Source organism: Chiloscyllium plagiosum, chromosome 11 (assembly GCF_004010195.1).
Source record: "Chiloscyllium plagiosum isolate BGI_BamShark_2017 chromosome 11, ASM401019v2, whole genome shotgun sequence".
NCBI lineage: Eukaryota > Metazoa > Chordata > Chondrichthyes > Orectolobiformes > Hemiscylliidae > Chiloscyllium > Chiloscyllium plagiosum.
In genome coordinates, this window is record NC_057720.1 from 44,936,882 (window position 1) to 44,950,253 (window position 13,372).

At 40.5% G+C, this 13,372-nt stretch overlaps 1 protein-coding gene across 1 annotated transcript in view; it reads left to right on the forward strand.

The window, feature by feature from the left end:
• The window catches only part of agbl4 (AGBL carboxypeptidase 4), an 862,393-nt gene that overhangs the window by 755,853 nt on the left and 93,168 nt on the right, over positions 1-13,372 (forward strand). Inside the window, exon 11 of the mRNA XM_043699224.1 lies at positions 311-473. Coding sequence (XP_043555159.1) covers positions 311-473 — 163 coding nt within the window. The remainder of the gene's footprint in view (positions 1-310; positions 474-13,372) is intronic.

The window sequence follows — 13,372 nt, forward strand, 5'->3', positions numbered from 1 at the left end:
TGACATGCTGCCTGCATTGCAGTCAACGGGGATACTTTAATCACAGACTGCAATCCCTGCAGCTTGTTTGAGGGGCTGTCAAATTTAGACACCTACAATGTCTTCAAATTCTATCATTTAAAAGTAATAGTAAAGGAATCCTGCAACAGGGATATTTTTGTTACAAGACAATATGATTCAATTGCCATTGATTTCACAACAATGTGAATGTTTCTGGCAGTGTAGTGCTCCACAAAACAACTGTTGTGGCGATAAAATTATTTTTATTGTCTTGTTTTAAGTTTTTAATTTTCACATGTTTCATTTTTAGTCCAGTACTTGCTTTAACCGAGATGCAGTGAAGGCAGGCACAGGACGTCGCTTCCTTGGTGGTCTTCTGGATGACACCTCCTACTGCTACACACTGGAAGTTTCCTTTTACAGTTATGTGGTAGGAGGAACTACCAGCACAGTTCCTTATACAGAAGAAGCCTGTATCCTTTTAATGTAAAGACCTTATTTAGTTGTTATCTTATTGGTGAACTGTGTTATTATTAGGAGAATGTGATCATGAGATTGTCCAAGTGCAAAAGGTAAGAGTTATCAATGAATCATCTTCAGTTCATAGACACTTGATTACTAAAGTTGCTGTGTGAAAATATCTTCCTGAAATGAAGTGATCAAACATTATTGTACATCTAAACCAGACTTTAAAACAAATTAATGATTCATCACAAAACACTGCTTGACGCAACTTATCAACTTGAGTGGAGGGTTAGAAAACCTGTCTGTCTTAACATTATTCTTACATTGGTATTTCATTGCATTGGCTCCAGTGCCTCCATGTGTAAAAATATTTTCCTTATGTTTAGATCTCTTCATAGCCCTTCCCCTCATTCTCTTAACTTTGTCCATTTCTACAATCACTTCTGAACTCTCCTTTCATCTGAATCTGGTCTGTTGTGCAATTCAAACATGGCAGCACACTTTCGTTGAAGTTTGTGGTTTCCTCATTGAAGTTTGTGGTTTCACTTCACAGACGTGACTACAAAATTGTAAGTTTATTCTTCTGTACAGTCACTGAGGGAGACTTTCAATTGACATATTAATCTGAGGCTCCATTTGGTCTCTTCAGTAGGCATAAAATATTTCATGGCACTATTTCAAAAGATAGAGAGTTATTCCTGATGTTCTGGCAAATACATCTCCAAAAATCAAGATAAACAAGAAGATTAATTCATTATTATCCAATCGCTGTTTGTAGGAGATTGTTATGTACAATTAATTATTACATTATCTACATTATACCAGAGACTCCACTTCAAAAATACTGTATTTTAAAATACTGCTGGAAAAGTTTCATGACACAACTTTATAGTACAAATTAGCTGCAATTGTGTACTCATAGTGAAAGAGCAACAACTAAATATGAGGGGTGATGAAAAACTATAATATTATAAGTTTGATTCTCTCACACGATAGTATTGTACAACTTGCAAGCCAGAAGACTTTGTGTTTATACAGCTTGTAAACTTGTAACTTTTGTACATTTTCATAAAATGGCATAGAGCCCATTTAAAATTTGGATAATGTGGATCATAACTGCTGTTTTCAATAATTGGGTCTTTTAATAGGATTGCCAGTTCTGGTTGGACATGTTCTGGGAAATATCATATCATTATCATTGACGTTTAAATGGCCCACCCCAGACTCTACTATCATTTGCCCAACATGTGCATCATTTTGAAACCCCACCTTCACAAAGAACTCAAGGACTGCCAAAATGCTTTGGAACTGTTGTAATCTGTAATCACTGTTGTAACATAGAAAAGGAGTAACAAATTAGCCTACAGCAATGGTCCACAAAATACAGATGTGATAATGAGCTAATAATCTATTGTAGTGATATTAGTTGAGGGATAAATATTGAACAGGTCACTTGGAAAAACTCCACTGCTCACCTTTGCACAGTGTGATCTGATTCTTTTACTTCTCCCCGCAAACGTAGATGTGCCCCATTTTTAAGTCTCCAAACTGAAAAATAACATCTTTCACAGCACAGTAAGCCACGATGTTGAGTCAAGTTTTCAACTTAGATTCGAGCAGTGCAGCGCCAGTGAGCTGGTTTTGATTCCATCCTTGAACGACTGTCTGGGTGGAGTTTGCATGTTCTCCCTTGTCTGCATGGGTTTCCACCGGATACTCCAGTTTCCACTGGATGCTCAGAATGTTTACACTTTCGCAGTAGAATATTAATATTAATGAAAACTGATGATAACTTTGAGCATGCTAACAAGTCTTTAGTGATAAATATGTATAACATTTCTGACTGCTTGACGAAATTGAGAAATGAGTATTTTAGTCCAGTAAACCTGACAATAGCAGTGGAAACTTGGTGTTGAACCATTTAGAAGTGGCAGAAGAGGCCAAGATGGGGCCTCAAGCTAAAAGGTTAGTTAACCAAGAATACCAAAGATAACTGAAATATTTGCCAATGCTGATGTTTCAGGACACCAATTAAACATCTGAAGTCTCAGGTTAAAACCTTATCCCTCCCAACATCCCAAGTTCTGTAAACTGCATATTCTTTCATCTTCCTTTTGTACTGATACTATCCCTTTTTAACTGGTACCTGTTTGCTTAACATTGCATTGTTATTATTTTTTTCTCAGAGTCAGCACATGATAAAATTGCTCTGTCTTTCATTCAAGACGACCTTGTAATTGGCCTCTTACTGCTACAGTGGGTAAACTATATTTTTATGAGTGAGAGGGATAGCCACATGTTGGAAAACAATTATAAACATTTGTTATGGCCAACCATGAATGGAGGGGAGCCAAATCACTCCCCTTCACCCACTCCTAATACCAGTTCCATAACTAGTGACATGGATAGGAGTTGGAGTGTTGGAGACATTTCAGATACCAACAGACATGAGAAGAATAAACTAGCTTGTTTATTTGGCTTTTGAATATCAGATAACAGTGAAAGAGTGACAGTTCACAAAATATCTGGTCAATTATTTATTTATTAAACATTTTAGCACTCGTGTATTCACACATAAATGTACTAACAGCACTAATGGAAAAATATAATGGCCTGTCTAATCCCAATGGAATCACAAAGGTATCAACTGTATCTTTGCTGCAGGGCTTATCCTTTCACAGCCTACATTGACAGAGTGATGATGAAGTATTGCCATTGATATGAATAAAGATATGTATACCATTAGACCACAAGACTATAAGAAATAGGAGTGGAAGTAAGGCTATTCAGCCCATCGAGTCCATTCTGCCATTCAATCATGGCTAATGGGCATTTCAATGCCACTTACCTGCACTCTCCCTGTATCCCTTAATTCCTTGCGAGATTAAGAATTTATCAATCTCTGCCTTGAAGACATTTAACGTCCCGGTCTCCACTGTACTCTGTGGCAATGAATTCCACAGGCCCACCACTCTCAGGCTGAAGAAATGTCTCCTCATTTCCGTTCTAAATTGACCCCATCTAAATCTAAGGCTGTGTCCACAAGTCCTAGTATCCCAGCTTGATGGAAACAATTTCCCAGCATCCACCCTTTCTAAGCCATGCATTATCTTGTAAGTTTCTGTTAGATCTCCCCTCAACCTTCTAAACTCTAATGAATACAATCCCAGGATCCTCAGCCATTCATCGTATGTTAGACCTACCATTCCAGGGATCATCCGTGTGAATCTCCGCTGGACACTCTCCAGTGCCAGTATGTCCTTCCTGAGGTATGGGGCCCAAACCTAGACACAGTATTCTAAATAGGGCCTAACCAGAGCTTTATAAAGTCTCAGTATCACGTCACTGCTTTTACATTCCAACTCTCTTGAGGTAAATGACAACATTACATTTGGTTTCTTAACCACAGACTCAACCTGCAAGTCAACCCTTAGAGAATCCTGTACTGACACTCCCAGATCCCTTTGTACTTTGGCTTTATGAATTTTCTCACTGTTTATTAAATAGTCCATGCCTGTGTTCTTTTTCCCAAAGTTCAAGACCTCAGATTTGCTCACATTGAATTTCATCAGCCATTTTCTGGACCATTCTCCTAAACTGCCTAAATCTTTCTGTAGCCTCCCAACCTCCTCAGAATCACCTGCCTGTCTGCCTAACTTAATATCAGCAGTGAACTTCGCCAGAATGCCCCAGTCTCTTCGTCCAGATCATTTATATATAAAGTGAACAGCTGCGGTCCCAACACTGAACCCGGCGGGACACCACTTGTCACCAGCTGCCATTCCAAAAAAGAACATTTTATCCCAGCTCTCTGCCTTCTGTCAGGCAGCTAGTTCTCAATCCATGCCAGTAGCTCACCTTGAACACCATGGGCCCTCACTTTACTCAGCAGCCTCCCATGAAGCATCTTATCAAGGGCCTTTTGGAAGTCTAGGTAGATAACATCCACTGGGTTTCCCTAGTCTAACCTACTGTTACCTCTTCAAAGAATTCTAACAGGTTTGTCAGGCACGACCTCCCCTTACTAAATCCATGCTGACTTGTTCCATTTCAACCCTGCACTTCCAAGCATTTAGAAATCTCGTCCGTAACAATGGATTCTAGAAGTCTTACCTACAAGCGAGGTTAGGTTGATTGGCTTATAATTTTTCATCTTCTGTCTTGATCCTTTCTTGAACTAGGGGGTTACAACAGCGATTTTCCAATCATAGAACATAGGACATTACAGCGCAGTACAGGCCCTTCGGCCCTCGATGTTGCGCCGCCCTGTCATACTAATCTGAAGCCCATCCCACCTACACTATTCCATGTATGCCCATTTGCCTGTCCAATGACGACTTAAATGCACTTAAATTTGGCAAATCTACTACCGATGCAGGCAAAGCATTCCATACCCTTACTACTTTCTGAGTAAAGAAACTACCTCAGACATCTGTCTTATACTTATCTCCCCTCACTTTAAAGTTGTGTCCCCTCGTGTTTGCTGTCCCCATACTTGGAAAAAGGCTCTCCCTGTCCACCCTATCTAACCTTCTGATTATCTTGTATGTCTCTGTTAAGTCACCTCTCAACCTTCTTCTCTCTAACAAGAACAGCCTCAAGGCCCTCAGCCTTTCCTCGTAAGACATTCCTTCCATACCAGGCAACATCCTAGTAAATTTCCTCTGCACCCGTTCCAAAGCTTCCACATCCTTCTTATAATGCGGTGACCAGAACTGTAAACAATACTCCAAGTGTGGCCGTACCAGAGCTTTGTACAGCTGCAACATAACCTCCTGGTTCCGGAACTCAATCCCTTTATTAATAAAGGCCAAAACCTTCTTAACAACCCTGTCAATCTGGGTGGCAAATTTCAGGGATCTGTATACATGGACACCGAGATCTCTCTGCTCATCTACACTCCCAAGAATCCTACCATTAGCCTAGTGCTTTGCATTCCAATTACTCCGGCCAAAGTGTATCACCTCACACTTTTTTTTTAGATTAGATTAGATTACAGTGTGGAAACAGGCCCTTCGGCCCAACAAGTCCACACCGACCCGCCGAAGCGAAACCCGCCCATACTCCGACATTTACCCCTTATCTAACACTACGGGCAATTTAGTATGGCCAATTCACCTGACCCTGCACATCTTTGGACTGTGGGAGGAAACCGGAGCACCCGGAGGAAACCCACGCAGACACGGGGAGAACGTGCAAACTCCACACAGTCAGTCGCCTGAGTCGGGAATTGAACCCGGGTCTCTGGCGCTGCGAGGCAGCAGTGCTAACCACTGTGCCACCGTGCCGCCCACAAACTTGTCCAGACACACATATACAGAAATAAACACTTGCAGACACACATACATACAGATATAAACATGCAGACATGCACACACATACAGTTATAAACACAGGCAGACATGCACAAACATACAGATATAAAAACACATTTTGTATAATAGCCTACTGTGGGGAACCTTATCGAACGCCTTGCTGAAATCCATATACACCACATCAACCGGTTTACTCTCATCTACCTGTTTGGTCACTTTGTCAAAAAACTCAATAAGATTCGTTAGGCATGACCTACCCTTCACAAAACCGTGCTGACTGTCCCTGATCTTCCTCGCCAACATTTTCATTTTCTATAGTGAACACTGTCGAAAAATATTTATTTAGTGCTTCCCCCATATCCTCTGACTCCACACACAACTTTCCACTATTATCCTTGATTGCCCTAATTCAAGTCTCATAATTCTTTTATTCCTGACTTACCTATGGAAAGCCTTAGGGTTAACCCTGATCCTAGCCACCAACAACTTCTCATGTCCCCTCCTGGCTCTTCTGAGCTCTCTTTTTAGGTCTTTCCTGACTTCCTTGTAACCCTCAAGCGCCCTGAGTTTTCACATTTTGTCCTAACATAAGCCTTCCTTATGACCAGGGATTCCACTTCCTTAGTAAACCATGGCTCACACGTTCTATATCTTCCTCCCTGCCTGACAGGTACATACTTATCTAGGACACATATCTGGGACTTTCCCTGATTCCAGTGAATTTTGAAAGATTACAACCAACGCCTCCGCTATTTCTTCAGCCACCTCCCTCAGAACTCTAGGATGTAGCCCATTTGGGCAAGGAGATTTATCAATTTTTAAACCTTTTAGCTTTTCAAGTACTTTCTCCTTTGTAATGGCCACCATACTCAACTCTACCCCTTGACTCTTCTTAATTGTTGGGATATTACTCATGTCTTCCACTATGAAGACTGACACAAAGTATTTATTAAGTTCTTCAGCTATTTCCTTATCTCCCATCACTAGCCTTGCTGTATCAATTTGGAGCTGCCCAATCTCTACTTTTGCTTCTCGTTTATTTCTTATGTATTTTTACTATCATTGCTAATATTACTGGCCAGCTTACCTTCATATTTGATCCTCTCCTTCCTTATTTATCTCTTTGTTACCATCTGTTTGTTTTTGTTGTCTTCCCAATTTTCTGATTTCCCACTGCTGCTGGCCACTGTGATACATTTCCTGAGTTCCTTTGTTAACCATGGTTGTCTTGGTTTCTTAAGGTGAATGATGTCATTTTTTCTTTTCAAGGGAAGGTAGATAGGATCTAAATCGATGTGTTTATCCTGGTGGCAAGTTTCCTGCTAGCTTGTCTGATGTAGTGTTTTTTACAGTTCTTGCATGGTATCTTGTAAATGACGTTAGTTTTGCTGGTAGTATCTAATGGTTCATTAGTTGCTGTTTAAGTGCATTCAGCCTGTTCAGATATGTTATTACACATTGGAGCAAGTGGAACTTGAACCTGGCCATCTTGTCCCAGCAATAGGGACACTACTACTGCACCACAAAGTCACTTATATTTTTAATCAACCTGTCCAGATGTGTCATGACACATCTCTAAAGCAGGTAGGACTTGAACCTCAGCTATTGGTCTCAGGTGCAGGGACACTATCACTGTGCCACAGAAGCCCTGAAATAATATAATATACTGTTTGAAGTTTGCTAAATTATTGGACTTCATCTTGATTCTCTGCAAATTTCATCACCAAGATGGACAAGAGTGATAATGTACAAAAGTAAAATACTGTAGATGCTCGATATCTGAAAGAAAAAAGGAAGTGCTGGAAATACTCAGCATGTCTGTATCTGTTGGCACCAGAAGAAAATTAACTTACCAGGTGAATAATCAGAACTGGAGAAAGTTGGACATGTAACAGGTTTAAACAAAAAGAATGGAGAATATGCTCCATGGTGGTTGTGGTTGGGTGAGAGTGTTGGGAACAGAGAGGAGGGAACCAAAGGGAAGATCTGCAACAGGCTGGAAGGCAGGCAAGATTTCATCATCGGGGACAGGATAGAAGAGAAGTAAGTAGAAATAATGGAATTGTTACCAACAACTGATTTGAAATTGTTGAGCTCAATGTTGATTCCTGAAGCTGCAATATGTCTATTGAAAGGTCGGAAGGTGAAGACAGAGTGTAGGAATGGGATGGACTATTGAAATGACAAGTAATCATAAACTTGTGTTACACTTATAGGCGAAAGTGAGGTCTGCAGATGCTGGGGATCAAAGTTGAAACTTTATTGCTGGAACAGCACAGCAGGTCAGGCAGCATCCAGGGAACAGGAGATTCGACGTTTCGGGCACAGGCCCTTCTTTTCCTGAAGAAGGGCCTGTGCCCGAAACGTCGAATCTCCTGTTCCCTGGATGCTGCCTGACCTGCTGTGCTGTTCCAGCAATAAAGTTTCAACTTACACTTATAGGCAGAATGGAAGTGTTCCACAACATAATTATTCAAGCTGGATTTTGTTTTCCCATCATATGAGTGACCCCACTGTGAACAGTAAACACTAAATTGTAATAAATATAAATAGATCATTGTTTAACCTGGAAGGTTTGTTTTAGATTTTAAATATTAAGAATTGAGGAGCTACTTGAATCGGCAAGAGCTTCTGTCCTTGGATGGGAATATGACTTGGGAAGGTGAAAGGATATAGTAAGCAATTGAAGAGGACATCACGTTTCCTGGATAGACTTACTCTTTAGAATTTTGAAAGGGGAGAGGAAGGCATACTTCATGGTGGCATTGTGCCGAGGAATGGAAATGACAGATGATTGTACATTGAAGCTGGATACTGTGGACTAGATGATGAGGACAAGGAGAACATTATTGTTGTTCTAGGAGGTGGAGAAAAGGTTGAGAGCAGAAGCTTGGCATATCAAATACACATAGTCAAGGGAGATCATGCTAGAGGGAAATGCATCATAAGAACAGATATGACAGAGAAGCCAGGAAAACATGCAATTATGGAATGAAGAATTATTATAATGAAAGTACAGCATATCATGGCTGCATAGAGCGTATCAACTTATATACCGAGTAGGTGCAAGAGTATGATTTTTGCGAAATGGAAAATTGGAGTTGTCAATTGCTGGATTGAATTATACAGCTCTATTAATGAAAAATGTTTTAAAAAAAGCATATCTAGGACATGTATCACTTCCTGAAGCAGTGCCTTTTAATTTGATAGGGATTACACTGTGGAGGGATTAGATGTCCATAGTGAGAAGAAGATGGCTAGGCCCTGAACACTGGCAACTGTATAACTGGTTGATATAGAATAGCAGGTAAATCCTTTATTATGAATGGTAAACATCAAGTGATAATTGCTGAGATAATGACATACTTGGAACTAGGACTGAACCAGTAAGCTTCAAAGGATGCCCTGTCCTAGCCACTAATAAACTGAATACATAATAAAAGATTGTTGTTCAGCAGTGTAAGGACAGATTTACCGCTCCCTACAATCTCAGTGTGATCACACAATAGTGTAGGAATTCAGACACACTCCCACACTCACGCATGCACCCCCTCACAGACTTAAGACACTCTACACTCACTACACACACACATACGCTCTCTCTCACACTCACAACCCCCAACCCAGACAGACACAAAGGTCCACATGAACACATATATTTTGTGGGGTGAATTTGTACTTGCAGAGTTACATTGTACTTTGCTCAAAAACTGCATGGCTTCATGTGAAACTCTGAGCTCAAAAACTGCATGAATTCATGTGAAACTCTGTTATCTCACTTTTTAGATTAGAATCAATCTAAACATCATGGCATAGACAGAGAAAACAGGGGGCTAACACCTTCAACATATTGTCGAGCTAACATGAATTGTTACAGCTAACCTGAGAATGCAACCTTAGAATGCAATATGTGATTTACATATGAAAGAAGTGAAACTATCATGGTATTCGAACAGATGAAAGACTCAACAGACGGTATTTTTCAACATATAATTTCAGTTTCATCACACTGTAAATTTTTGCTATAAATTCTGTGCCTTACAATTGTGTCTTCCACAATCACCTGATGAAGGAGCAGCGCTCCGAAAGCTAGTGTGCTTCCAATTAAATCTGTTGGACTATAACCTGATGTTGTGTGATTTTTAACGGAATTCAGAAGAGTTGCGTCTTTTAAATAGGAAGAGACCAGATAAGGTTAGAACAAACAGAGTTGAGATGGGAAGAAATCAATTTAGTGGGGCAAGTATAGGTGAAATGATTAATTGATCATTAACAGCAGCCTGTTACGACCTGCTTAATTTAAAGCAGCAACACAGAAAAGAATTATTCCATGCAGTAATCTGTGAAAATTCGAGAGGCCAAGAACTATTTAAAGTAAAAATCAACAACTTTATTTCTTAAAGTATAACAGGGAATAATTAACTAACAACTATTTACAACTCCTTCCTCTAACCTACCTTTTACCTTCTCTTCTATAATACTAGTCCGATAAAACTATCAATTAAGATTTACAAAACCAAATGTCTTATCTCAAAACCAGACAGCTTTCGGTTCTTCTCTGTATTCCTGTCTTCTTTTCTTCTTGTTGAGGATTCTGCTTCACAGGTTACTGATCGATAAAGATACCTTTAAGAGAGCTATTCTCTGGGCAGTTTGTAGATGTCGTAGACTTGGCAGTTCTCCCCCAAATGTTCAATTTTCCCTGGTCTTATACCCCCAAAGCATCGGACTGTGCCATTGGATTTTAAGATTGTCAGTATACTAAATTCAAACTTGATTGGAGTTTGGAATATTTCGGGATATAATTTAAACTGATTGGCCTAATTCGAATCTGCTTTTTGTCTCTAGGCAACCAGCTATACTAACTGTTGGACCCAAAGGTTACGTTATATCTTTTTTCAGGACACTTGGTACTGTCAGGTAGTTCTGTTGGTTTTAACTCTCTTAAAGGTACAGTGCACTTCTACACCTTCATAACCATCCCTGTTTGTGGAGATCACCAATGTTGTAGTATTAATCCCTCAAATTCTCCTCCTTACCTAACTATATTTTATTGCATGGTTAATGTCAAGAAATTCTTCAGCTAACACCATTGCAGAAGTAGCCTCAGTATTTGGACTTTATTACTGCAGATATGAAATGTACTGCTGCCTTCATGAGGCAATGAGGAATGAATAATAAATGCAGCCTTACTAGTATCGTGCGTATCCCAAAAGCAAATCTTTAAAAATCTGCTTACAATGTTGACCAGTCTTGTGAGCCCAGAAGTGTTTTTTTTACGAGGTTGTTATATTCACATTTTGGAATTTGAACCCTATGCGCCTGTAGTAGTAGTAGCGCATTTAAGAATTGCTGTTTCTTTGGAATGAAGGTCACTTGTGGTTGGACTATGCTCAATGGTAGCTATTCATATACACGACTGAAATATTACCAGACTATTTTCTGTTTGAAAGCAGATAATTGTTTTAATGACAATTATTGAATAATAGGATGTATATTACTTAATAATTTAGAAGAGGAATGCAGCCTGATAGGGATCTATTCTGATTGCTTCACGATTACCAACCTTTTATTCTTAGTGCTTAGTGCTCATCCTATATTTGCTCTTTTATGTTCTCTTGAAATATGTGAATATTTGCTAGGAACTGCTTAAAATGGATAGTGGCAATTGATGTCAAGTGAGTAATGTGATTTATGAACGAATAAAAGAGGAAATAGAACATTATGAGTAAGTAAATTTTATTCATTTGAGTACCATGCTTTTAGATATAATCTGTTTTGCTTTTGCTAATAATAATGATTGAGAGAAAGTGAGGACTGTAGATGCTGGAGATCAGCGTCGAAATGTGTGGCACTGGAAAAGCACAGCCGGTCAGGCAGCATCCGAGGAGTAGGAGAGTTGACGTAGAGGAGACCACATCGAGAGCAATAGACACAGTAGATGAGGTGTTTGTATGTGCAGGATAATCTCTGCTGGATGTGAAAGGAACCTTTGGGGCCTTGGAAGAAGATGAAGAGGGAGGTGTGGATGTGGTGACAAAGGAAGGTGCCAGGAGTGGAGGGTGGATTAGTTGGGGGTGTGGACCTAATGAGGGAGTCACAGAAGAAATCATCTCTGCGGAATGCAGATAGGGGGGAGGAGGGAAATATATCCCTGGTGGTGGGATCTGATTGTAGGTGATGAAAATGGCAGAGGATAATGTGCGATATCCGGAGATAACTTTGGTGTAAGATGAAGACAAGGGGTCCTATCCTTGTTGCAGTTGGAGGGTTGGGGTTCAAGGGTGGAGGTATGGAATGTGGATGAGATGCGTTGGAGGGCATTTATGATCATGTAGGAGGGGAAATTGCAGTCCTTAAAATAGGAGGACATCTGTCCTGGAGTGGAATTGCGTAGTGATGTCAGACTCATGTCGTATCCAATTGCATGTTTTAAAGGACAAAATCTTGTAGGGGACTGAATGACATGGGTTATTGCAAGAACCGTAGCAGAATCACGTGAGAAGTCCAGCGAGTCCTACCTTGGGGCCAGGAACAACTCACTGTCTCTTTTAACTAAGTTCAAGGCGAGATTCTTGCTAGGCAGCAGTGAGATGCTATAAGGGGGATTATTGCTTGTTAAGGAGCTTATTAATTCCACATGTCACCCTTTAAATGTGCAATGTCCGATCCTACCACACCCCACAAATAAAACAAGATGCCTAGACTTCATGACCTGGAAGTCAGAGTAGGTTCCTAATGATTTAATTCGCCACTTACTCCAAAGGATCTTCATGTTGGACACCAGCTACAAATAAGACCATAAGACATAGGAGTGGAAATAAGGCCATTCGGCCCATCGAGTCCACTCCGCCATTTAATCATGGCTGATGGGCATTTCAACTCTACTTACCCGCATTCTCCCCGTAGCCCTTAATTCCTTGGGACATCTAGAATTTATCCATCTCTGCCTTGAAGATGTTTAGCATCTCGGCCTCCACTGCACTCCACGGCAATGAATTCCACAGGCCCACCACTCTCTAGCTGAAGAAATGTCTCCGCATTTCTGTTCTGAATTTACCCCCTCTAATTCTAAGGCTGTGCCCATGGGTCCTAGTCTCCTCACCTAATGGAAACAATTTCTTAGCGTCCACCCTTTTCAAGCCATTTATTATCTTGTAAGTTTCTAAAAGATCTCCCCTTAACCTTCTAAACTCCAATGAGTACAATCCCAGGATCCCCAGCCATTCCTCGTATGTTAGACCTACCATTCCAGGGATCATCCATGTGAATCTCCGCTGGACATGCTCCAGTGCCAGTATGTCCCTCCTGAGGTGTAGGGCCCAACACTGGACACCGTACTCCAAATGGGGCCTAACCAGAGCTTTATAAAGTCTCAGTAGCACATCGCTGCTTTTATATTCCAACCCTCTTGAGATAAATGACAACATTGCATTCGCTTTCTTAATCACAGATTCAACTTGCATGTTTACCTTTAGAGAATCCTCGCTGAAAATGTGTTGCTGGAAAAGCGCAGCAGGTCAGGCAGCACCCAGGGAACAGGAGAATCGACGTTTCGGACATAAGCCCTTCTTCAGGAGTCCTGAAGAAGG